The 27,990-nt window shown below is 33.1% G+C and overlaps 2 protein-coding genes across 2 annotated transcripts; both read left to right on the top strand.

Moving 5' to 3' along the window:
- Positions 1-157: 157 nt before the first annotated feature.
- LOC111999999 (UPF0481 protein At3g47200) lies at positions 158-7,096 on the top strand. The gene is made up of 2 exons (XM_024032107.2): positions 158-1,501; positions 6,872-7,096. The coding sequence occupies exons 1-2, from the start codon at positions 158-160 to the stop codon at positions 7,094-7,096; spliced, it is 1,569 nt and encodes a 522-aa protein (XP_023887875.1).
- Positions 7,097-21,767: 14,671 nt separating this feature from the next.
- LOC112000000 (UPF0481 protein At3g47200) lies at positions 21,768-24,105 on the top strand. Its single transcript, XM_024032108.2, has 2 exons — positions 21,768-22,285; positions 23,268-24,105. Exons 1-2 carry the CDS (start codon positions 21,768-21,770, stop codon positions 24,091-24,093), a joined length of 1,344 nt encoding a protein of 447 aa, XP_023887876.1. The 3' UTR covers positions 24,094-24,105.
- Positions 24,106-27,990: the final 3,885 nt, after the last annotated feature.

Below are 27,990 nucleotides of genomic sequence, written 5' to 3'. Positions count from 1 at the left end.
AATACCTTTGTAATTAAATATTTTATCCCGGTGCTTATGATTGTTATTTGCCTGACACTAGGAAAAGTAAACTTATTTATTTTTGGAAAAAACGGCCAATCTACTGAATCATTTAGAAAAGAATTTATTTCTTTGGCTGGATACACTAGAAAAAGAAATGGGTTGCAAAGAGTTAGCCATTGACATGCCACTAGTCATGGAGCCAGTCCAGTGGCCTGAGTGCTGCATCTACCGGGTCCCCAAGAAGCTTCGTGAGGTAAATAAAGATGCCTACACTCCAAAACTAATTTCAATAGGCCCTCTCCACCATGGGGAATGTGAACTACATGCCATGGAAATGTTGAAACTAAGATATCTCAGGGAATTCTGTTATCGAACTAGGACATGCCACAAGGATATTGCAGGTGTCATTGAAACAAACGAATTAAAGATCCGTCGCTGTTATGAAGAGATCTTTGATACCAGTAGCGAAGATTTTGTGAAAATGGTTGTATTGGATTCAATCTTTATCATTGAGCACTTCTTGAGGGCTGCTGCGAGTGATGGGCTTTTTAATAGGACCCCTGCCTGTGGAGAAGAAGAAAGCTATGCAAGTGAAGAAGATGGATGCAGCAATGCGAGAGGAGATGGAAAGGATTGCATATTAAGTAAGCCATTGCTGAGGAAACATATGCAACAAGACTTGTTATTACTTGAAAATCAGCTTCCATTTTTTATTCTCGACGAGTTACACACACAATTTTCCAAGTCTGAACAAAACATACGTATTTCCTTTCTTGAGCTTGCCCATAATTACTTTTTCTCTTCTTTTGAGAAAAAAACAAACAATGATAAGAAGAAGGTAGAACATTTTACTGATTTGATGAGATATTTCTATTATCCTTGGGAGTTTAAAAGCACTAGACAACCTATTGAAACTCTTCATAATGCAAAAAAGCTGGACGAGGCAGGAGTGATTTTCAAAAAGGCTGATGGGAGAAGGTTACTTGATATACAATTCAAGAAGAGTAACCTTACGGAAATATTTCCTTGCTTCACTTGCTCATGGCTCTTGCGTTGCTTACCGTTCTTGAAACACTTTCCGTTCTTGGTGAATACTCAAACTTTCTTAGAAGTCCCACGCTTGGAGTTACATGACGAAACTGAAGGCATTTTCAGAAATCTCATGGCCTTGGAGCAGTGCCACTATCCATTTAAAGCTTTCATATGCAATTATATGGTGCTATTGGATTTTCTTATCAACACTAGAGAAGATGTGGAGTTGCTTGTTGAGAAAGGGATTATTGTTAACAAGTTAGGTAGCAATAAAGCAGTTGCCATTATGGTTAACAAACTTGGCCTTGAAATAGAGCAAAAGGGATCCTGTTACCTAGAACTTGCTCAACAACTTAATCGGTACTATGCCAACGATTGCAATCGTAATATGGGATCCTTGAGAACAATATATTTTGGTGATATTTGGAGAGGCACTGCAACTTTTATAGGGACAATAGTCCTGCTTGTAACAATCTTGACTTTCCTTAGGCCTTTTTTCTTCAAGATTAATATTTAATAATTTTTATTGTGATATTGTCAATTAGTTGTAAGTTTCATGGCATTGCTTGTATTTGGTTTCAAAATTGCCAATATGTTAAGTTTTTGTTTTTTGTTGGAGTCTCACACCATTTTTTTTTTTTTGTTTCCCTCTCATGCCCTTCTCCCATTATTATAGCTATTAGATTAGAAAACAAATTGTTGTCACAATAAATTTTAAATCAAATTGTATACCTGATTACGTTTGTCGATTTTTTTAGATAAATAAAAATAGTAGAGGAAGGGGAGGTGGAGTGAGTACCTAATTATTTCAATAATTCTAACTTGGTGCATCTATGGTACATATTCACTCACAATAGAGCCTATCATGTTGTAGGCATGTGAAACTAAATGCATATTTCATGTGTGCATGCATCTCTTAGGATCTATTTAGTTGGGATAATTTTAGGGGGTGAGGAAATTGGAGAGAAAATGACAAAATTTAGTTACAAAATTGGTTGTACCCTTACAACTTTACTCAATATCTTTTTATTGGAGATAAACTTTGAAAATTCTACCATTAGATAACATCTTTTTCTTATTTCCTCCATGCTTGCAAAATTTCTAAAAAATTAAATATTAATAGCTATGTCATCAACCAATTGTTTAAATTGCTATTTTTTGTAATTTAAAATTATACATAAAATATAAACTTGCTTTTATTTTAGCTTTTGTCTTTTTCTTCTGAAATTTTTTTCCTTTTATGTTGCTTCTCATTTTGGGTTTTTTATTTTTATTTGTGTTCATCTATTTTGGTTTTTTTCCTTATACTTTGTTTTTCTTTTGTTAATGAAATGCTTATCCACATAAAAATATTTCATCACTTTGTTTTAATCTAATAGTGGTATGCAAATAAATTTTCGCAAACTACATTTTTCATCATCTCATTTTTTTTCTCAATAAAAAAAACCAACAACAACAAAAAAGAATTTAATAGTCCTCAACTTTTCATCCCAGAAACAAAACATCATAAGTAAAAATTAAGATCTTTTCCATCACTCACCTTTTTTCCTTCATATTTTTAATCACCGACATTTTAACAACCAACCAAATGCATCCACAATGCAACGTGCATATTTCTCTTATAGGTTACATGGGGTCCTGCTTCTAGCTACCATTCTGTGTGATTAAGATGTAAGTGAATAGTTCCTCAAAAAAAAAAAAAAAAAAAAAAAAGATGTAAGTGAATAAGGTCATGTGATGTTTACTAAAAAAAAATTCAGGTCATGTGTGTAGATCATGTTTCTCTTGTCACAAAGACTAAAAACAAGTCAAGACAACTTTAATCATTTATGGGGTGTGGCCCTTTATCTTGACTGTTTGTTTTCACAGGCCAGCTTGTGAAGTTGAACAGTGACAACCTTAAGAATTGTTGCCCTGAGTGAAAAAAGACAATGGCAATAATGGTGCTTGTTAGTTGTGACCAATAATGACAAGTAAATGAGACAGTTGTATGTTTGTCAGAAAAGACGTCATAGTAATGACGTAGAGATAATAAGGGTTGGGGATTCACTCAATAAATATGAGGGCAAGAAGGTTTTGAGAATTGCTTTGAAGTATACAGAAGTAGAAGATTGTTTCTCAGATGAGTGAGTTTAAGCTATGAGTGAGAAGAGAGAGAATCAAATAGCCATAGCCTTGCTTCGTTGGAAATGATCTCTATCATATTCTGCTGTTTCTTGGAGTTAAGTTTAGAAGGCTGAAGCATTTTCTTTCAAATATAATTTGCAGGTTCTTTACTCCATTCTTTCACTTTATTTTTGTTTAAATAAAATTTGCAGGTGGCTGATTCTTTACTCCGTTTCACTTTAATTTTGTTCTACAATATAAAGTTAGCTAAAAATTGATAATTTATTTTATTTTTTATTTTTTATAATTTAGTAAGTAATTGAGTTCATATTTCAAAATTATAATTTAGGAGACGCTATTCTCCACACACACACACAAAGTTTTAAGAGATGTATTTTTTTTTCCCTTTTCTTTTTTATTTTTTCGTTGGACGAAGATTTGTGTGGATATCAATTAGTAGACGCTATAATTTTTTTTTTATACTTTCCATCATAAATGATGAAAATACACATTATACTCCCCTAAATTATACCATTTTTACATTTATTCCCTTAAAATATGAGAATGCAAGCTTACTTTTGTAAACTATTACTCATTGGATGGGGGGCTAAGTGTTACACTATTAATAATTTAAGGGCTAAATGGACACTTTCATGGTTTATGGGGGCAAATATTATACGGAAAATAATTTAGAAGGAATAAAGTATTCATTCTTGTAATTTAGGAAGTAAGTATAAAAGAGAGTAAAGTGTAATTTTCCCTTCAATATAATATATGAGCATAACACTCTAGAATATATGTAGGAAAAATACTAGATAAGAATTAAATAGAAACTCCAAATATCACCTTGATTTGATAAAAACCAAAAAGATTTTTGAATTATCAAGAAAATTTGTCCAATTGAAAATAAGTATTTTCCTAGAATATATTTTCAATTGAAAATATTTTTGAGCGGAAAATATTTTATGTTGAAACAAACAGAGTTCAAACTTTTTTTTTTTCCCCATCATGTGAGGGCGAGTAGCATAGCAGCTGTGCAACATGTCTTGAGGAACTTACACAAGCTACGGGTCATTTCCATTTTTCTATCATCTGACATTATAAATAGCTGAAAAAGTAATTTGCGTACCACTGCACACTCTGGGTGTGATGGTCACTCCACAAGTATAAGTGTTTGGGAGGTATGGAGGGAAAGGACTGGGATTCAAGTCTCAAGGAGGGAGCTTCACACACACATATACTTGATTAAACTAAAATAAAATTTATATCTTGTAAAAAAAAATATAAAAAAAAAATTCATCTGCGTCTCTTATGCTTTTACTTGTATAGGTGTTTGATTGTAATTGGCTAGAGTTCTTAAAGTAGTCCTATGAGTTTGTTAGAAGCTGTTATTAATGTTTTAATGGCTAGTTATTTATGTAACTTAATAGTAGCCTCTGTTTTTATTGTATAAAACAAAGGAACTTTTTACAGATTAGTCGATTTAATGAACTCAATCATTCATTCTGATCTACTTGCTCAATTGATCTTCTCTGCATAGTTTTAGCACATTCCAAGTGAAGTTGTACACATATATAGTTGGGAAATCATGCTTGCCATTTTGCTCGCCCTCTTCCTTAGAAAACTTCGAATTTCGTCATTGCCACACATTATCTCCATGGTAGCTTGACATGCGCTTTTCTCCATGAAAATCCTATGTGGAGTCTCAGCCCAAATCAGATTGCCATTTGGTAATCTTTAGTTTATAGTATATTCAGTACTGTTTCTGCCTTATGTGGTAAGGATTTCATGACCATATCATATCCTTGCTACATCATCTTTTCCCTCATTGGTAAACGTTAATGATTCATCCACAATGCGTGGCTCATGTGTTCAACTCTATTTGGATCCAGTTTCTCTTCCTGTCACACAAAGGACCTTGAGAAGTCAATCCCAGCAATGCCAAGATATTGACGTGTGGCCCTTCATCATTAATGTTTTCGCCAGCCCACTAATTGTGTGATGCTTGTGAATTTTTGAGAATGATGTGATGGCTATGACGTGTTTTCTTTTGTGCTTTTTCTTTCTAAGAGAGGGAACACACTATAAATTGGAGCACAAGAGGATTTTAACTAGAGCTATCAAGTGTACAAGTTTATTTATTTATTTTTTATGAGTGAGTTTTAGCAATATCAGGAGAGAGGATTCTTACCCAAAAAAAAAAAAAAAAAAAGCTTGCTTCATTAGACGTGATCTCTAGAAGATTTTGCTGCTTCTTGGAATTAAGTATACAAGCAATTTCTTTCAAATAAAATCTGCAGGTTCTTTTCTTCATCCTTTCACTTTATTTTTGTTCTTCAATATAAAGTTAGCCAAAGATTTATAATTTAGTAATTTAATTGAGTTCATATTTTAACGTGTATTTTGGGATTTTAGTTAAAAAAAAATATACCTTGCAAGGTTGGATTTTAATGTTTTTATAATCAACTAATTTTCGTATAACAAGTATTAGGGGGCGCATGATTTTTATATATTTATTTTTATAAATGGAAAGTAGATGTTTGGGTTTCATCGTATCAGATCATGAATTTGTTCGGTAACCTTATGGTCCGTTTGGATTGAAAGAGAAGGAGAGAGAGTAGAGTAGAGTAGATTTAGCATAAAATTAACTTATTTTTAGCCAATTCTACTCTACTCTTCTTCACTCTCCCTCCTTCCCTCCTCTATTCAAACAGGCCATTAGTTATATAGTAAAATCTTGTCCAATTGCTAGTAGTTGCTACTAAAAATTTCTGTTGTGAATGGCTTATGAGTTCTATTTACGTGATAAAATGTATGGTTTAGGAGGAAAATAATTTCTATTGTATATTCTCAAAAAGGACAAATTAAAGCTGTATTTGGCGTGGAATAAAATATTTTCTTGAAAATGTTTTCAATGTTTTGGTGTGTTTGGTATGACAAAATCTTGACAAAGTTTCGCTCCCCACCCTACATGTACGCCATTTGAAGTTTGCACCACCCCCTCCCTAATCCCAAATCCTTTCAATAGTCTTCTCCATTATCCTCCTAAACTGTCAGCTCTATCCCATAACTTTGACTATCTTTTACCCTTAATTTTTACTAACGTTTAGCCTGTCACTATTAACGTTTTTTAGAGCATTCACACTAAAACTTTTAAAAAATATAATTTTTAACAACTCAAAAATCTATTTTATATATTTTAACAATCCACTTTACAATACACCCAACATTAAACGTTCTATATTTTTACAACTTTATCTAAAATAATATAAACAACTCATGAAAATAATATTAAAAAAAAAAACAAAAAACCTACAAACAGCCACCTCCCCCACCACTCCACCAGCTTTGTGGTACCATGGCAATTACAACATTGCAAAAGAAAAAACCAAAACAAAACCATAACCATCACCACTAGCCACAGCCACAGCCACAGCCACAACAACCCACCATCACCATAACCCACCGCCACCACCACCACCACCACCACAACCACCTATCCACAAAACCCACACCTAAAATCAACCACCACCGCCACCACAGCCACCAACCCACAAAACTCACGACCAAAATCAATCACCACTACCACCACAGCCACCAACCCACGAAACTCACACCCAAAATCAATCACTACCACCATTGCCACCAAGCCCAAGCAGAAGAACTCAAATTAAATGAAGAAATTGGAGGATCTTTCAGGCAAAATCTCCATTATTCTCATTTGGTACAGAAAGTTCAAACCTTCCCAAAAAGCCATTGTCACCTATTTCATTACCTCTCTATCATCTTCACTGGTTTCAACAATGATGTGGCTCTAGATGGCATGGTTATTAACCTAGCTAGTCTTTTAGCTCAGACAGTGATGAACTCATTTGGAAATGGTTACTTTCAAGGTCCAAATGAGGCACCTTTAGAAGTTGCATTTGCTTATCCTGGGTTTTTTGACCCTGCTTGACTATGTCACGACTCTAATGAAGTCCAAGATTGGAGGATTGGGTCAGCTTGACGTGTTGTTGAGAGAGAGAGAGAGAGAGAAAAAAAAAATGGTAGCAACTTGCTAGAGCACTCACAACAAGGGTGGTGTAATTGCTATAATGCTATTTTAGCAACTAAAATACCAAAATGCAAGTTACAACAAAGGAGCTATACATTAAAAAAAAAAAAAAAAAAAAAAAAAAAAAAAAAAAAAAAAAACAATAGCAATAGAGCTACAATAGTGACAACCTAGTGTAGCACCAAACTTATAAATAAAATTAATATTTTATTTACTCTTTCTCTCTTCTTTTACTTAAAAAATATATTTTTTCATTTTCTCTCTGTTATGTCGGTTTTTCCCCTCACCCTTTTTTTCCCTCCCCTCCTCTAAGTTGTTTCTTTCTTCTTCTTTTTTATTTTTTATTTTTTTGTTCTTTCTCTTCTTTTCCTCTCTTTTGTTATCCTCTATTTAGTGTCGTTTTTCTCTTCTTCTTTTTTTCTTTGTTTGTTTTCCTTCTCTCTTCTCTTCGGTTCTCTTTCCTTTTCACTGGTCAATCGTCGTGGTGGTGAATCATGGATTGTGGTTCAGATCATGGTTCTCTCTAGACTGAATCCAAGCTTGAATGATCTGATAATTTTTGGGTTTGTTTGGGTTTTAGTTGATCTAGTGGTTTTGGTCGATTTGGTGGGTTTTGGGTTTGTGATTGGGTTTTGATTTGGGTTGAGGCTATGGGTGGTGGTGCTGTGGCAGTGGTTGTGGGTAGTGGTGGCATGGGTGTGGCAGTGGGTTTTGGTTTTTGTAGTTGGTTTGTGATGGTGGGTTGTGACAGTGGGTGTGGCAGTGGGTTTTGGTTTTTGTAATGAGTTTTTGATGGTGGGTGGTGGCTTGGCAGTGTCTGATGGTAGTGGTGGCTCACAATATCTATTGTGGTAGAGTGGGTTTTGGTTGTTTTGTTTGGAAAAAGAGAAATACACACCGAGAAAGGGAGGAGAAGAAAAAGAGAGGAAGAGATGAGATTGATAATAATAAAGAATTAAAAAATAATAAAGAAATAATATTTTAATGAAGTGGTAAAAAATATAAAATTTTTGTTGTAGAGTGTATTATAAAATAAATAAAATAGTATTTTGAGTTGCTAAAAGTTATGATTTTTAACACCCTTACTATGAATGCTCTTATAGTAGGTTGTTACTAATAGCAACTTATTGTAACAAGTTGCTAAAAAAATTTAAGTTTAGCACCATTGATGTAGAGGGATTTTTGGTGATTTTGTTGCTAAAATAGCTTTTTAGCATTTATCACATCTTTGATGTGAAAGCTCTAAAGAAGCTACATTCAACTTTTCATGCAGAAAAATGCTAAAATAAACAACAAATTTTACTACAATTTTCTGTTTGGGAAAAACTATTTTGCCTATTTTTTGTCCCAATTTAATTTATTTATTTACTTGCTTTTTTGCAAATAATCTAACTTTTAGTTTTTTTTTTTTTTTTTAAGAGCTAGTTATTAATTTTTTCGTCACACATTTAAATAAAAGTTACAAGAACTATAACTTTTGATAAACACTATGCAAATAAATTAAAACAAATAAGTTATTCTTAAATGCATTCAAAATGTATACAAACTAATGTATTAGTTTGTAAGCATTATATAATAAAATTTGTTGTATATATCTTTATCATAATTCATTTCCAAAAGTCGTAGTGTCCTTCCACCTTCTAGCCACCAAAAAGACTATCACATAGTCACATTTTCTTTTGCTCCTCCATCTCTCTTAACAAAGATTTTTCTTAATTGAAGTTAAGCGAATCTTGCGTGTTACAAAAATTCTTTTCCTCTTTCATTTCCACTTTAGTTCAATTTCTATTTAGTTGTGACGTATGTAAGTACTTTGAATTTTTTATTTTTTACTTTTACCATAGTAGTCCAATTTGATAGAATTTAAATTCTATTCATATATTTTATGGTTTTTTTTCATAATGATTTTGTTATATTTATTATTATTATTATTATTATATCTTCTTGTATATGTAGTTTACAAGTGATCGATAACTCCAATATAATGGCATCCATTATGGCATGTCATATCTGTAGTTCAATTGGATTAAAAATGAACTTAAGATGCTTAATTAGTCATTTAGATTTATTAATAAGTTACCCACCTGTGGTTTAACTGAAATTTAATTTGCTTACTTATAGTTTTAAACCACATGTAGCTAAGTTATAATTTACCCTATAATTTCAATGCTAATAAGAATTACATTGTTCAAAATTTTCTAACAATAACATACTCACACACACATATACATATTACTTTGAATTAATATCTCTTGAGGTGCAAATCAACGTGATAGTTTTATCTTGGCTCCCCAAATCAAAATTATTGGTTCTACTCTTGAATATAGACCATCTGTACAATTTTCTTTTTATACTACTTTGTGTTCCACCAATTATGACTTTCCACATTTTGATTTTACTTTCCTTATAAAATAATTGAAGTCTAAAATGGAAAGCAATCATATACATTGTAATTAGTGATTGGTGGAATATAGAGTGGTATACAAAAAGTAGTACAGATAATTTGCATTCTCTACTCTTGCCCATCATCGAGCAACTCCTCCACACTCTTGCCCATCACTCAATCTGCTGGATTCTTTGTTCTTTTGATGACCTCTTCTACCACTGATGTTTCTGACATTTTTTTTTTATTTGAAATATTTTAGGAATGAATTAATATGAATGAATACAAAAATACTAAAGAAATTTTTGGTTGGATTTCTATGAAATAGTGATGTGTTTTTGTATATATACATGGGCGGCTCTAGGTGCAGCCCAGGGGGTTCAAATGAACCCCCTGAGCTGGGCCAAAAAAAAATTGTATATAAATTTTTTAATTTTATCCTCCTAAAATAAATTTTGAACCCTCTAGACCTAAATTTTTTTTAAGCTTAGCATAAATGAATTTGAATATGATCATCTTAAAAATATCTTGGTCTTTTTAATTAAAAAAAAAAAAAAAAACCAATATGATCTAAAAATATGGGGGGAAAAAATAGTAAGCTTAACAACAAAAGTATAAATTTTTTCATCTTAAATCTAAAAAACATCATTTACATCTTAACAAATTTGAAATAAACTAATACATAAAAGTTTATTGTATTTAGATCTCACTTGGAGTTCACTTAACAACAATAAGTCATATGTTGATTGTATTTAAAAACAAAAGATGATTTCTAAGATTTAATCTTAGCATCAATAATTATTATCTTCAGCATATTAATAAACAATATGCAATGAATTTATAGTTTATCTTATATGAGGAACGTTATGATCAAAATACGCTCATAATAAAGCCTAATTGGTAAATTGTCACTGGTTGTTACTAATGAGAGAAAAAAGTAATTTCAGTAGTGAGTTTAAATTAGAACTAATAACAACTTATAACCTAAAATTTGTTAGAAAAGTGTTGTAAAATGTTTTAGATGTAGCACTTCTCATCTTTTATTCTCTTGCTAGTACATATTATGAAAAAATTTTGTAATAAAGAAATCATATAGACCGCAAGATTCTTTTTTTTTTTTACCCAAAATACTTCTTCTTATTGATCCCCCTAAAAATATATCCTAGTGCCGCCGCTGTATATATATATACATATATATAACGGTTATTTGGGTTTAAATTTTGATGTGTTGTGATATTGATCTCCTTTTTCCTGTGGTTTTATGTACAACTTCAGAAAATATTTTCAGGAGCATTGTCATGAATGAAGCCAAACGCAGGAAAATAAATAGTCCTCCTTGAAAATGTTGTATGTTGAAATATTTTCTAATGAAAAATATTTTATGTCAAAACAAGCAGAGGCTAAATCGTATTTTTCACCACAGGAGGGTGAATTTCTTGGTGCACGTAGCGTGGTTATAAATTCTATTCCCCTATTGTCTTTCTTTTTTTTAATCAAAATCTTGGCCATTCCATATATTTTGTCAAGTAGAATGCTTCATTTCTCTCTACATTGAATGTCATCAAAAAATGTTTTTAATTGAAAACATGTCTACGGTAAACATTTTTTTCCCTAGTATTTAGCTGTGTTCTTTAAAATGTTTTCCAAAACATTTTCCAACTTTGGTTCATATAAAAAACCTTACTAATTTTTTATATTTTTATATAGATATTAGTAATCATTTCAATGGGTTTGGTTTTAAATTTTTATTCCCCAATTAGGTAGTTTTAAATAAGGTTGTGTAAATGAATTGAGCCTTTTATAAACAACTTATGTTTGAGTCGATAAAAAGCCCATTTCATGTTTATTTGTTTGTAAACAAGTCAAGCTTGATTCATAATTTTATGCACATCTAATTAATGACAGGCTAAGTAAAAACAAATGTTCACGAACAAACCGTGAATAATAGGACTTGATAAGCCATGTTTAGATTGGTTTATAAGCTTGGTAATGAACTTGATATGAGTTTGAAAAATGAATTCATACTTTACTAATCCTTTAATTAATTGCGAGTTGAGACTAAATAAGCTTGATAATGTATTTGTATTGGATTTCAAACTCTTGAGCTTGAGTTTGCGTTTGATATTAAACTCGAGCTCAGCTAGACTAATGAATCAAATCAAGCCAAACCAAGCTCAAGCTTTTTGATTTTTTTTTTTTTTGACAAGTTGAAACTCAAACTTTGTTTACATGTTTGGTTCAAACTTAAGCCAAACTTGAACATTTAATATTTGACAAAACTCGGTTCATATACAACAATAGTTTTTTTTTTTTTTTCTTTTTGGAAGTATTCAATTTGTTGGAGGTTTTGAATGTATTCTTGTTATTATGGAAGTTTCAAAGTTATTTTGATGATTTTGAAAATTTTGTGGTATTTGGAAGATATTTTAGAGTATTTTGCTCAATTTGCAAATGTTATGACTTAGGAGTATTTTGCTCAATTATTTTGATTCACTTTTGCTCAATTAATCATTAGAAAGATATTTAGCCAAACTAAAATCATTCTATAATAAAATCTTATTATATATATATATATATATTATAATTATAATAAACATTGGTGCAGTTAGAAAACAAGTACACGTTTTTTTTAAGAGAATAAAATAAATGTTCTTTTATTAATTTTTTTATTTTTTTAATTAAAAAAACAATTTCCTTACTATTTTAATCTTTCAATCTTGCACTGTGTTCGGATGAAAATGATAATAATTAACAAAGGGTTCGTGCAAGACATCTGTACTTTGTTGATAGATCTATAGTTTTCTTTGTATCAAAAGGAAAGTTAATGCCGTTGCTCATGCCCTTGTCAAATGGGCATTCTCTTGTAATTTGCAGGCCCTATTTCATTTACTATTTGGCCCCTATCTGTCTTCAATGTTTTGGAGGGGAATTATGCTTATAGTTTTTTTGAATAAAATCTTTCTTAAAGAAAAAAAAATGTTATACTTCAACAAGGAAAAGTTCTTAATTTTATGAACCTTTCGCCAAAGTTTGTCACTACTGTCGACAATAATGCTTTTTGACCCGAACCTATAAGCTCGAAGTCGAAGCTATTTGCAAATTGCAATTAATGCCTCTTGGAATAAGCGGTGAAATTAATGATTCTATTAATGTACATTTAAAGAAGTCTATATGATTTTTCTTTGTGATCTGTCACTAGGAAAACGGAAGTAGACGATTGCTAAAGATGGAGCCCAGTTCTACTACTGCTGCTGATTCACTTGCAAATGAAAAAAAAAATGCGCCCAGTTCTACCACTGCTGCTGATTCACTTGCAAATGAAAAAAAACTTGCAACCAGTTCTACTGCTGCTTCACCTGCAAATGAAAAAAAAAATGCGCCCAGACCTCCAATTGATTGCGAAGAAATTATTATTGACCTTCCACCACAAGTCCTGGAGCCACCGCCCCAGTGGGCCAAGTGTTGCATCTACAGAGTCCCCAAGAGACTTCGCCAGTTAAAGGGAGAGTCCTACACTCCAAAGCTAATCTCAATAGGCCCTTTTCACCACGATAAAGAAGAACTAAAGGACATGGAAAAGCTGAAATTGACATACTACATGGAATTCCTTCAACGGACTGGGACAGACCCACGGGATATAGCAAGTATCATTGCAAAGAGGCAACGGAAAATTATCTATTGTTATGATGGGGGCTTAGAGATCAGCAGCCAAGATATCTTGAAAATTGTTCTATTAGATTCCATCTTTATCGTTGAGTATTTCGTTAGGGCTACTGCTGGAGGAGAAAATGGGAACAATCATATGGAACGTACGGTTAGTAAACCATGGTTGAAAGGGCATATAATGCTAGACTTAATATTACTTGAGAATCAAATTCCTTTTTTTATTCTCCATAAGTTATACAAGTAATTTTTCAGACGAAATCCTGAAGACTCCTTTTTTGAACTTGCCTGCGAATATTTCTGGAAATATTTATTTTCAGCGGAGAAGCAAAAACCAGCTGAGAAAAAAGTAAAGCATTTAACTGATTTGATTAGATATATATCTACTATCCATCAGAGCTCACAACTGGAGATGCTGTTTCTTATGTATATAGTGCAACAAAGCTATATGAGACAGGAGTGAGATTCAAAGTGACTGAAGAGGGAAGGTTTGATAAAATAAAGCTCAAGAAGTGGAAGCCCTTGGGAAAATGTCAATGCTTCAATTTCTCATGGCTCCTAATTTTCATACCATGCTTGAAATGTTTTACTTGCTTGGAATCCACATGCAATCATTACTGTATCTCCCAAGCTTTGTGGCAGATAATAGAACTGAAGACATTTACAGAAACATAATGGCTCTGGAGCAGTGTCATTATCCATTTGAAGCTTACTTATGCAATTATATGGTGCTATTGGATCATCTTATCAACACTAGCGAAGATGTAGAGTTGCTTGCTGACAAAGGGATTATTGTTAACGCGCTAGGAAGCTATGAAGTAGTTGCCACTATGGTTAACAGAATTGCTGTTGAAATTGTGGAAGAAAATTCCTGTTACAGTGATGTTGCTAAAAATCTTAAGAACCACTATCAGAAAGGTTGCAACCGTAATATTGGATACTTGAAAAGTACCTATTTCTCCAATCTCTGGAGAGGCACTGCAACTGTTGTTGGTCTTATAATCTTGGGATTCATTCTCTGGGATTTCGTTAGGTCTACTATCAAATTGATTCAGAATTTGTGTAGTTCAATATCTGAGTGCTTTGGTTTGGATTACATGTATGAATTGCATCTGAACTAGTCATTTTGTGTAGCTTTTGATATCCTCTTGTTCCTAACAGGGTCTGCTACAAAATATTTGGATGCTGGTTGTTTGAAACGTTGTCTCAGCATCCTTGAAGATAATGTATTTCAGCCAATAATAATGTTCTATCTTCTGTAATTTCACTTTACCACTGAATGCTATTAATAATATCATTGTTTCTGGTGCTTGTAATGCCTAATATAGAATTTTATCAAATTCTGCATGCAGATTGGAAATTTCCTCTAAGGTTGTAACTAATTCATTCAGCAATACAACTCTGTTCTATATATATTGTTAGAATCTTTAACTAACTTCTCTAATTAGTAATTACGTGCTTCTTACATGCCAAATATAAATAAGCAAAGCTACAACAATATGAATAAGTTCTTTTTTAAACGACAGCCGTTTTATCTTCAAGCTTATTTTCTTGAGAATTTTGACAATTTTATTATTTTTATTTTTTGAATTTTATTTTTTAAGAGTAATCAATTTGTACCCGTAAAGAATAAGATAGAGAATTGAGGATCATAGGATAATTCAGGTGTATCTTGAGCAAGGAGTTAATCCATTATATATACTCCAACCAAATAGCCAACCCTCCTTTATTACTACTACCTGAGCCCCAACCCCAAGAACCCGTATCTTATGAGCCCGAGCAAGCTCATAAGATAATTAGTTCAACCCCAACCTCAATTCTAATTAATGTTCCAATGGAGGTTGAAACAAATGACTTGAAGGTCTTAGTGATTTTCTCAATGAAATTAATGGAGGGTGAGGATGATATTAATAAGGAGTGCCAAGGGTTGTCTTATTTTCCATGAGTGATGAAGGAGTTGATGATAGAGATATCTTTGATGAAAAAAGAGAAAATTTTAAAATTTGGGATTAAGAAAATACTGGATAATAGAAGACAATCTTCTAGGAAGTAACATGGTGGACAATGGAATGGTGACCTTGGCTCTGAGAATATAAGTTGATAGTGATGAAAAATATTTGAGTGTTGGGTTTTTGAAAAATTGTTTCAGCATTCTTGAATTTCAGCCAATAATAATGTTCTATCTTCTGTAATTTCACTTTACCACTGAATGCTATTAATAATATCATTGTTCCTTGTGCTTGTAATGCCTACTATAGAATTTTATCAAATTCTGCACACAGATTGGAAATTTCCTCTAAGGTTGTAAGTAATTCATTCAGCAATACAACTATGTTCTATATATAGAATAACTGTGCAATGAAGTTGTTAGAATCTTTAACTAACTTCTCTAATTAGTAATTACGTGCTTCTCACATGCCAGATATAAATAAGCAAAGCTACAACCATATGAATAAGTTCTCTCTTAAACGACAGCCATTTTATCTTCAAGCTTATTAGAATTTAAAATTTTAAAATTTTAAATCATAACTAGTGTCAATGTATTTAGAAAATCCCAAACCTTTACTATTAGATTCGAATTGAGTTCAAAAACCCATTAAACATGACCCATTGGCATCCCTAATTAACTAAGGGATTAGACAATATAATGTGATTTGATATTGTAAAGAAGGAGAAAAAGCTTTGACCTACACACTCAACCTTCCATAACTTCCTGAAATAGGGTTGATAAAAATAAAATAAAAAACTTAGCCTGTGTTTGGTTTAAAGAATTTAATATGCCCCCAAACATCTAAATTATTATTAGGATCGATTGTGATGCATGAGAACTTGGATATCTAAAAATGTAAGTATATCTACGTTCGGTTTAATTAGCAATCTGATAAGCCAATCAAAACCACCTTGTTTGGAAAAGATAGCAGTAATTTCCACAAGTACGTGGGCCTCACAGGCCTTAGGTCCACATTCTTGTTTCTCCTAAGTGATGATACTACCAAAGTTGGGAGAGACCAGGTGAGGTAAGGTGACTGGACTCTTTATAGAAGATCCACCGATGTCCTATGGGCTAGCCTGCCCTTAAAGCGATCCGGTTACAAAGACTTTGTTTTTTTTTTTTTTTTTTTTTTGGGGGGGGGGGGGGAAGATTTGGGCCCAAAAAAGTTTGGTGAATTGTCTTGAGAGAGGCGTTCGGTACTTTAGTGACTGGACTTCGTAAATCAGGCTTGCTAGTGGAGAAAATTTGAGGCCCGGACCCATTGAGTTTGAGAAAATTTATGAACACAACTTTTCTACCATAAATTTTGTCATAACTTTGAAGTGATCGATTGTAAGTAATCAAGAAAAATAAGTTTATGTAAAAATGATAAGTAACTACTCATAATTGTCACATTAAAATTGTGAAGAATAGGTTTTCGTGTACTTGTTCCAAGACCAATGCGTTATGCAAGAGAAAATAACCAATTTGGTATAGATCCCTACCTTGATCATGCAGGATCAATTTTGGTTCCTTGAGACCACTTCACTCAAAGAATCTAAATAAAACCAAGCCAATCATAAACTCGATTAGCTAGGATAATCACCTTGAAATAAGTTGTTAGTGTGTTACGTACATGTAATATACATTCATGCAAGTACGCTCTTTGTTTTAAAGTCACGGACACAGTGTAGGTTGAAAGACTGTGTAACTGTGATAAGTTTTCTAACTATGCTTTTTAAATCAAGAAGCTGCTGCAATAAGATTGTAGAAGCTAAGCTAAGAATGTTTCTGCAACTATTTGATAGTGATTTGGTTGTTCTGCAATACATACATTACACTCTTTGTTTTGAACTCACGATGTAGATTGAAGTTCCGTGAAAATGTGAGTATAATTGATTTCGATTTTTTAAACAAGAAGCTATACTGAAGTACGACTCTCTAAACAAGCTAAGAATGTTCTCCAACTATTTGATGGTGTACCATAACGTATTTAGTGTTTATTCGTCTGAGAGAGAGAGAGAGAAAGGATCACAAAATCTATAAGCGTATAAATAGAATTGCAAGAAGAGAGATCACCTGCGAAAGACTCAATTATATAAGTGCTTATTTACTATTTATGAGGTGCTCTCAACTCTCAAGGGTAAAAGCTTTTCGTTATTTCCGGGCCTCTTTGCTTGGTAATACTTGGATCTGTTATTGAGATTTAAAATTTCTATGAGTTTTATTTAAACTTCTGCCTACTTAAATTTTTGATAAATTAGATCTTGTCGTTGAAATAGCCCTAATATATGTGTATATATATATATATATATTATAAAATATTTTGAGTTTAAAGTAAGTTTAGTGAGAGAGAAAAAATTGTGTATATTACCTATACTCTATTACACACATATTTAATACACGCACATGAAAAGGCAACTAAAACTATGACTTGAAGACATAATTTTTGAGTTGAAAATTATAACTTCAAATTATAATTTCAATTGCTTTTTTATGTGTGTAATAGTGTGTAATTGTTTTTATCAACTAAAAAAAAGCCACGTCTAGACTCTAGAGTAGAGACTTGAAAAGAAAAGTCCATTCGTGATTTGTTATAACCATCAACTTTCAAGAAAAGGTATGATAGAAGTCCAAGCTTTCAAGAAAATACAAATGTTACAGTGTAAGGAATTTTTCAAAATATTATTTCAATATATATTTGATACTATATTATTGATTTACTCTCAAATAAAAAATTTTAAGAGGTGAATGATTCTCTAGCTCTAATTTGATATTGTATTTGTAGCTTCCTAATATCAAGTCAATTATTTATTGAATACTTTTGTAATCATGAGCTTCACTCTTTTACATTCCTTGGCTTAGGATAATATACACATCATCATGTTGTAATTATTATGTGTCAAATTTCACATAAAAGTTCTCTATTGACAATTGTGATGCCAACATCAAATGCTATAATCATTCTATAAAATATTAATAAAAAACATTATTAGCTTTACTATTCTCTTTTAATGGTATTATACAAAATATTGCAATTGGAAAATTTTTCTATAAGCAGAATTGCACAATATTTTTAAGGCATTAAATGTTTATTAATTAATTTTCCTTTTCTTCAAATAATAATGATATTATCTACAAAATTGTTATCATCATACACCCTTAACGTAGTGATCACTTCACAAGTCTAAATTTTCGTTGGATGAGAGGGGCAAGGGACATGGTTCATGTCTCCAAGAGGTTCTATGTCGAATAAAAAAAAACTACAAAATTAAAGAATCTTTGAAACCTAACAAAAAGGTTCAAAATATTATTTCCCTTTCACCAAGGTTTACTATTGTCCTCAGGGTTTTGCTTCCTTTTTGCACTGAAACTAACACTATTCTAAAATAGTCACATGTTCATCTTGTATCCCATCTTGTGTTATGCATAAGAAGGTAGTTGCTCACCATTATCAAAAATATTGTGTGTTTTCTATTGTATAATTGAATATCTTATTTTCAGTGGGCCTCACTCTAATGAATTTTTTAAAAATTCCCAAAAAGGAGCAAAAGATGGTATCATTATTAAAGCTATTGGTTCCATTATAAAGTCAATCCACCTACTGACACACCTAGACTCACACTTAATTTTACAACATGCTTAGCTATCAACTTTTGATTAGATTTCCAGACTTACACATGAAACTACCTTGAATACTTGCTGAAAAAATAAATAAATAAATAAATAAAAAAAGGAAGAAGAAGAAGAAGAAGAAGAAGAAATTAGGTGCTCCAATTACAAGATAACACTTAAGTATATTATGGATTTGGGTCTATAGTTGGATGTGTCCCTAAAATTATTCTTATAGTGGTTAAGAATTGTGTAATTTAATAGCATTACCTGGTTTTCTTTATTAGGAGAATAGGGTTAGAATCTCCCCTCCTCANCTTGATCATGCAGGATCAATTTTGGTTTCTTGATACCACTTCACTCAAAGAATCTAAATAAAACCAAGCCAATCATAAACTCGATTAGCTAGGATAATCACCTTGAAATAAGTTGTTAGTGTGTTACGTACATGTAATATACATTCATGCAAGTACGCTCTTTGTTTTAAAGTCACGGACACAGTGTAGGTTGAAAGACTGTGTAACTGTGATAAGTTTTCTAACTATGCTTTTTAAATCAAGAAGCTGCTGCAATAAGATTGTAGAAGCTAAGCTAAGAATGTTTCTGCAACTATTTGATAGTGATTTGGTTGTTCTGCAATACATACATTACACTCTTTGTTTTGAACTCACGATGTAGATTGAAGTTCCGTGAAAATGTGAGTATAATTGATTTCGATTTTTTAAACAAGAAGCTATACTGAAGTACGACTCTCTAAACAAGCTAAGAATGTTCTCCAACTATTTGATGGTGTACCATAACGTATTTAGTGTTTATTCGTCTGAGAGAGAGAGAGAGAAAGGATCACAAAATCTATAAGCGTATAAATAGAATTGCAAGAAGAGAGATCACCTGCGAAAGACTCAATTATATAAGTGCTTATTTACTATTTATGAGGTGCTCTCAACTCTCAAGGGTAAAAGCTTTTCGTTATTTCCGGGCCTCTTTGCTTGGTAATACTTGGATCTGTTATTGAGATTTAAAATTTCTATGAGTTTTATTTAAACTTCTGCCTACTTAAATTTTTGATAAATTAGATCTTGTCGTTGAAATAGCCCTAATATATGTGTATATATATATATATATATTATAAAATATTTTGAGTTTAAAGTAAGTTTAGTGAGAGAGAAAAAATTGTGTATATTACCTATACTCTATTACACACATATTTAATACACGCACATGAAAAGGCAACTAAAACTATGACTTGAAGACATAATTTTTGAGTTGAAAATTATAACTTCAAATTATAATTTCAATTGCTTTTTTATGTGTGTAATAGTGTGTAATTGTTTTTATCAACTAAAAAAAAGCCACGTCTAGACTCTAGAGTAGAGACTTGAAAAGAAAAGTCCATTCGTGATTTGTTATAACCATCAACTTTCAAGAAAAGGTATGATAGAAGTCCAAGCTTTCAAGAAAATACAAATGTTACAGTGTAAGGAATTTTTCAAAATATTATTTCAATATATATTTGATACTATATTATTGATTTACTCTCAAATAAAAAATTTTAAGAGGTGAATGATTCTCTAGCTCTAATTTGATATTGTATTTGTAGCTTCCTAATATCAAGTCAATTATTTATTGAATACTTTTGTAATCATGAGCTTCACTCTTTTACATTCCTTGGCTTAGGATAATATACACATCATCATGTTGTAATTATTATGTGTCAAATTTCACATAAAAGTTCTCTATTGACAATTGTGATGCCAACATCAAATGCTATAATCATTCTATAAAATATTAATAAAAAACATTATTAGCTTTACTATTCTCTTTTTAATGGTATTATACAAAATATTGCAATTGGAAAATTTTTCTATAAGCAGAATTGCACAATATTTTTAAGGCATTAAATGTTTATTAATTAATTTTCCTTTTCTTCAAATAATAATGATATTATCTACAAAATTGTTATCATCATACACCCTTAACGTAGTGATCACTTCACAAGTCTAAATTTTCGTTGGATGAGAGGGGCAAGGGACATGGTTCATGTCTCCAAGAGGTTCTATGTCGAATAAAAAAAAACTACAAAATTAAAGAATCTTTGAAACCTAACAAAAAGGTTCAAAATATTATTTCCCTTTCACCAAGGTTTACTATTGTCCTCAGGGTTTTGCTTCCTTTTTGCACTGAAACTAACACTATTCTAAAATAGTCACATGTTCATCTTGTATCCCATCTTGTGTTATGCATAAGAAGGTAGTTGCTCACCATTATCAAAAATATTGTGTGTTTTCTATTGTATAATTGAATATCTTATTTTCAGTGGGCCTCACTCTAATGAATTTTTTAAAAATTCCCAAAAAGGAGCAAAAGATGGTATCATTATTAAAGCTATTGGTTCCATTATAAAGTCAATCCACCTACTGACACACCTAGACTCACACTTAATTTTACAACATGCTTAGCTATCAACTTTTGATTAGATTTCCAGACTTACACATGAAACTACCTTGAATACTTGCTGAAAAAATAAATAAATAAATAAATAAAAAAAGGAAGAAGAAGAAGAAGAAGAAGAAGAAATTAGGTGCTCCAATTACAAGATAACACTTAAGTATATTATGGATTTGGGTCTATAGTTGGATGTGTCCCTAAAATTATTCTTATAGTGGTTAAGAATTGTGTAATTTAATAGCATTACCTGGTTTTCTTTATTAGGAGAATAGGGTTAGAATCTCCCCTCCTCATTCACAATAAAAATTGAGTTATAAATAAATAAATAAATATATATATATATATATATATATATTATTACAGTGCATGTGATTATTCTGCTTGTCATTAGGGAAAAAAAAAAGGAACTTGGCGATACTTTGCCTACTACTGTTGCTGGTTCACTTAAAAATAAACGTATGTGCAAAGAGCTAAGCATTAACATTCCAATAGTCATGGAAAATGATCTTATGTGCCACGAGTCGATCATTGATGTTTCACTAGCCATGGAGCCAGCTTGGTGGCCCGAGTGTTGCATCTACAGGGCCCCCAAGAAACTTCACGAGGTAAATAAAGAGGCCTACACTCCAAAGCTAATCTCAATAGGCCCTTTTCACTATGGTGGAAAAGAACCAAGAGACAAGGATGGTGAAAGAGAACAAAGGGAAATGGAAAAGCTGAAAGTGGGTTACTTAAAGAAATTTTGTAATCGAACTAGGAAATCCCAAAAGGAAATAGCAAGGATCATTGAAGAAAACGAAGAAAAGATTCGTCGTTGTTACTCAGAAAGCTTTGATATTTGCCATGAAGATTTCGTGAAAATGGTTCTATTGGATTCAACATTTATCATTGAGCTCTTTTTGAGGAGTTACATGGAGGAAGAATATGAAAATGAAAATGATTATATATTAAGTAAACCATGGCTAAAGATAGGCATAAGTCATGACTTGATATTACTTGAGAATCAGCTTCCATTTTTGATAGGTCACAATCTGAATGACCCCTTGTGATTAACTCTAATTAATTAATTTAGCCAAGTAATTAATTAATCAATTAATCATGCAATTTTATGGAAGCACAAACAAATCACCAATCAACTAAATATGCAGCGGAAAATAAAATAACACGGTGATTTATTTACGAATGGGGAAAACCCTAATGGCAAAAACCCCACCGGGTGATTTTCAGGTCACCACTCTCGAAACTCCACTATTATCAAATCAAGCGGTTACAAGTAAAGGAATCCCAAGTACCTTACCAACCTACAGTTGAACCCTTACCCCAATACCCAATTGGACTTGATCTGTAGTGACAGTCTCCACCTTTGATGCACGGCTCCCAAGTACGTGACTAACCAATGTGCGGATCCAAGTACGCGACTTCAGAACACCAACTGATGAAGAATGGTTGGCTGCAAAGTTTTTCAGATCATCCTTTCTGATGAATAGCAGGAAGATGCTTGGTTACAAAACCCTATGGTGCAAATACACAGCAACTTCTTGATGGAAGATGAACTAGATCAAAAACTTCGTCTGTTGATCACAATTTGCTTAAACAGAGATTGCTCAATGATAATGCAACTTGTGTCACCCAAAATGGCTCTTAAAATAATCATTTTATATGTTTAGGGTTAAAAGAAAAGAGGGCCCAAAAACATATTCACGGATCCCAAGAAAATCAGATTGGAAATCTGACTTTTTAAATCTCGACAGATAGCAGGTGTCGAGGTAGCTGTCAAGAGGTGTCGAGCTTTATAAATTTTGCACTTTAACTTGCTTTCTCTTGGACAGACTTGATGACTTCAACACTTGACCTTGAAACATTGTTTCTTGAAGTATTAAAAACACCTAGAACTACCCAATTACAAGCAAAGTGCGTTTTGTCAAAGGATTAGCCAATATACATAACTAAATGACATATGTTCTTAAACAAGTTAAAACATATATGTCCTAACAATTTTTTATACTCAAGGAGTTGCACAATCAATTTTCCAGGCCTGAAGAAAACAACAATATTTCCTTTCATAGGCTTGCATGTAAGTTTTTTCATCTCACTGGCAAGAAATTGCTCGAGAAGGAAATAAAACATTTCACCGATTTGATCAGATATTTCTATTATCCATCTACCCTTAAAAGTGGAAATGACATCATATCTGATCTACATAGTGCAACAGAGTTGTACGAGGCAGGAGTTATATTCAAAACAAGTGAAAAGGGAAGAATGTTACTTGACATTCAATTCCCAAACATGCCCTTGAAAAGATGTCCATGCTTCAATTGCTCATGGCTTTTAAATTGCTTACCATGCTTGAAGTGCTTTCCTTGCTTGGAAGGAACTCAAACTTTCCTGTATGTTCCTCAGTTTTTGGTACAAGACAAAACTGAAGGCCTTTTTCGAAACCTCATGGCCCTGGAACAATGTCATTATCCATCTGAAGCTTACATATGCAATTATATATGTCTCTTGGATTATCTTATCAACACTAGAGAAGATGTGGAGCTGCTCGTTGATAAAAAGATTATAATTAACATGTTAGGCAGCAATGAAGCAATTGCCACAATGGTAAACAAACTTGGACTTGAAATTGTGGAAACGGGTTCCTGTTATTTTGGTCTCACTCAAGACCTCAACAAGCACTATGACGAATGTTGCAATCGTAATATGGGAAACTTGAGAAGTAGCTATTTCTCCAATCTTTGGAGAGGCACTGCAACTATTATTGGTCTTATAGTCCTGGGGTTCACTCTTTGGAATTTCATAAGGCCTTACGTACGTCATTAAAAAGATTCAAAACATGAGTTGTGCTTAGTATCCGTTGGAGTGTATTGGGTTTGGTCTACATGTTATGAATTGCATCTGAGATTGTCATTTTTTTTTTTTTTTGGTAAACAGGGAATTTTATTCAACTAAAAAGAACCTGAAACATTGGAAATAGGACAGAGCCTCAACTGAGACAGCCCATACAAATCCGAAAGAAAAGCATTCAAAATACAAGGGGGAGGGGAATTGAAGTACATAAAGTCAGTGACAAGGGAGCAACCTAGTCTAGCTAGAGCATCAGCACACCGGTTAGCTTCGCGATAGCAGTGGGACACTTTGACTTGAGGAAATTTGGAGAGAAGAAGCCTGCAGTCAGATACAATAGCAGCATTATCATTCTTCAAAGTTTCAGCATTACACATCAAGTCAGCAACTACTTTTGCATCCAAATCGATTTCTAGAGCACTAATCTGCATATTTAGACACATGTTGAGTCCATCTCTAAGAGCCCAAAGCTCTGCAACAAAGCTTGTGGCTATCCCAATCTTCCTTGTAAAGGCTTTAATCCAGGTACCTGACTCACTGCGAAGAATGCCACCTCTAATAGCCATTCCAGGATTACCTAATGAAGAGTCATCTGTGTTTAGTTTATGCCAACCCCTATTTGGCCTCTCCCAACGAATATTCCTTTCAATCCGAGGCTGTCTGGTAATGGTATTCTGAGCAACAAGGGCATACTCCACTGCCCTATGAATTACATCTTTGTGAATGGCTTCACTAGCAGGCATATTCTTAAAAACCACCCTGTTATGATGGTTCCAAAGAGTCCATATACCAACGGCAAAAATATCAGAAGGGTCAGCTTCAAGCTCGAAACTACAAGTTGCAATCTGAGCAGGACAAGCACAAAGAATCAGCTATTGGTTCTATCTAAACGACCTGTAGCATTATATTGTAATTTTCTATGTCACTGGTAGTTTTAGTTGTAGTTAACAGTGGTGATATTTATGGACACGTGTAAGTAGCTAATAGGTATTGTTAGTTTTAGATCCGTATATTTAGGGATTAGTTAGAACTTCAACTTGTATAAATACCTCCTCTGTTTGTACAGTTAGAAGCGTGAGAATATAATTCATTCTTCATCAAATTTTATATGGTATCAGAGCACTCTGAGCTCTTCTAGATTCTTCTTAGTTTCTTTCCAGATTTTCTTTCACACTTGATTTTTCTTACAAGTTTTCTTCTGAGATCTTCTAGAATTTTGCTTCAGATTCATTTTGGTTTCATTCTGAAGCAGATTCATCTCAGATTTTTCTCCTTAATCTCGAATTTTCCTTCAGAGTTATATCAGATTTTCTTTCCAAGCTTGAAATTTCTTCAATGGCGACCACTGAAGCCTCTGCCTCTATTACCAAAATTGATGAATCGCATCCGTTTTTTTTGCACTACGGAGAGAATCCAGGTGCGATTCTCGTTGCTCAGCCTCTAGTCAATGATAACTATCCTAGTTGGGCTAAATCAATGCAGAGAGCTTTGGGAGCTAAGAGTAAGTTAGGGTTTATTGATGGAAGTCTTTCATTGACTCCTTCCATGGCGAAAAATCCATTGCTTGTTCAAGCTTGGACCAAATGCAACAACATGGTTGTATCTTGGATACTGAATTGTGTTTCTCCAAAGATTCTTGCAAGTGTTGTTTATAAGAACACTGCTTTAGAAGTATGGATCGATCTCAAGAATCGGTTTTCACAAAAGAATGGACCAAAGCTTTTTCAACTTCAGAAGGAGCTTTCAACGATTACTCAGGGAGATCTCTCTGTCACAAATCATTTCACTCAGTTGAATGCTCTGTGGGATGAAATTGAAAATTACAGAGCTTTACCATGTTGTACCTGTGGTTCTTGCACTTGCTCAATTAATGAGAAATTGACACAATATCAGTTGCAAGATTCAGTTATGCAGTTTCTTATGGGACTCAATGAGACATACAGTCAAGTTCGGGGCCAAATTTTGTTGATGGATCCCCTTCCTTCAATCAATAGGGTCAACTCTCTATTGATTCAAGATGAGAGCCAAAGATCAATTGGTCATTCTATTGGTGCCTACATTGAATCTACTGCTTTGGCAACCAAGTCATCTGCTGGAGCTGTTGGTTTTGGACACACTTATGGCAATAATTTAGGTGCTAAGGGTAACAAGAACAAAGCAAAGGAGAGGCCAACATGTAGCCATTGTGGGGTCATAGGTCACACCGTAGAGAAATGCTACAAACTCCACGGCTATCCACCTGGTTACAAACCCAAGGGCAAGACTGCAAAGGCTAATCAAGTTGCAGGACCTGATTTTGGGGCAAACTTTGGTGTTATGGAGCCAGATTCTGCTTCTGTGTCACAATCTTTTCCTTCCCAAGTCTTCCCTTTTACTGCAGAATAGTGTCAAAGGATTTTGGCTATGATTGGGGGTTCAAGCACTAGTCATGGTAATATGGCAGCACCTGAAGCTGTTCCCACTGCAATGGCCAACAGTGTCACAGCCACCACTCCACTTGCAGGTACTTCTTTCAACTTAAAGCATTCTGTTTTTGCTGCCAAGGTAGTGAATAGAAATGCCTTTAGTTGCAATACTTGGATTTTAGATACAGGTGCTACTAATCACATAATCTGTTCTGTGAACTTATTAACCTCTATCACCACCTTAACCCAGCGTGTTGTTGAGTTGCCTAATGGTGAAACTGCTCAAGTGACTCATATTGGCACAGTCAAGCTTTCTGCAACCTTAATTCTTGATCATGTTCTTTGTGTCCTTTCCTTTTCTTTCAATTTGTTGTCCATTAGCAATCTGACTCAACAATTGCCATATTGTCTTGTTTTTCTCTCCAAATTTTGCTTTATTCAGGGCCTTTCATCTTGGAAGACGATTGGATTAGGTGAAGTGCACAATGGCCTCTATTTGTTGCAAAGATCAGACTGCATCAGTCCTTCTTCCTTGGCAGATCATCTTCTCAAACACAAGTCTGGTCATTCTTCTTCTGTTAATTCTGTAACTAGCATGTCTAGAGTGTGGCATTTTAGGTTAGGTCATCCTTCCATGAATAAGTTGCTATCTTTGCAAGATAGTCTATCTGTTTCCTTTGATACTTGTAATGATGTTTGTAACATCTGTCCTAAAGCAAAACAAAAAAGGTTACCATTTCCATTTAATAATAACTTTTCTGCTTCTGCATTTGATCTTGTTCATGTTGATGTATAGGGACCTTACTCTATTCCTACTTATGAAGGTTTTAAATATTTCTTGTCCATTGTTGATGATGCTACTAGATGTACTTGGATTTACCTTTTAAAAGCTAAATCTGAGGTTAGAAGGTACCTTATTGCTTTCCATAAATTGATTCAAACCCAATTTGGTGCCAACATTAAATCTATTAGATCTGATAATGGACAAGAGTTTCTCCTTACTGATTTTTACTCTGCTCATGGCATCATACACTAGAAGAGCTGTGTTTATACTCCTCAACAGAATTCTGTTGTAGAGAGAAAGCACCAGCATCTTTTGTCAGTAGCTAGAGCACTTAGAATTCAGTCAAATATCCCTTTGTGCTATTGGGGAGACTGCATTCTCACTGCAGCTCATATTATCAACAGATTACCTTCTCCCATCCTTCAAAACAAATCTCCTTTTGAGCTTCTTTTTCATATTAAACCTTCATATAACCATTTGAGAGTTTTTGGTTGCTTGTGTTACTCTTCAACTATTTCTGCTCATAGAGATAAGTTTCAACCTAGGTCTCAAGCTTGTGTTCTATTAGGTTACCCTCCTGCCACAAAGGGTTATAAGCTTCTTAATCTCACTTCTAAACAGATTTTCATTTCTAGGGATGTGGTCTTCCATGAGTCTATTTTTCCTTTCATTTCCTTAGATTCT

The sequence above is a fragment of the Quercus suber genome, unplaced genomic scaffold, assembly GCF_002906115.3.
Source record: "Quercus suber isolate HL8 unplaced genomic scaffold, Cork oak 2.0 scaffold_461, whole genome shotgun sequence".
Classification (NCBI taxonomy): Eukaryota; Viridiplantae; Streptophyta; class Magnoliopsida; order Fagales; family Fagaceae; genus Quercus; species Quercus suber.
Note: the sequence above shows the minus strand (reverse complement) of the source record. Positions and strands in the feature narration are given on the sequence as shown.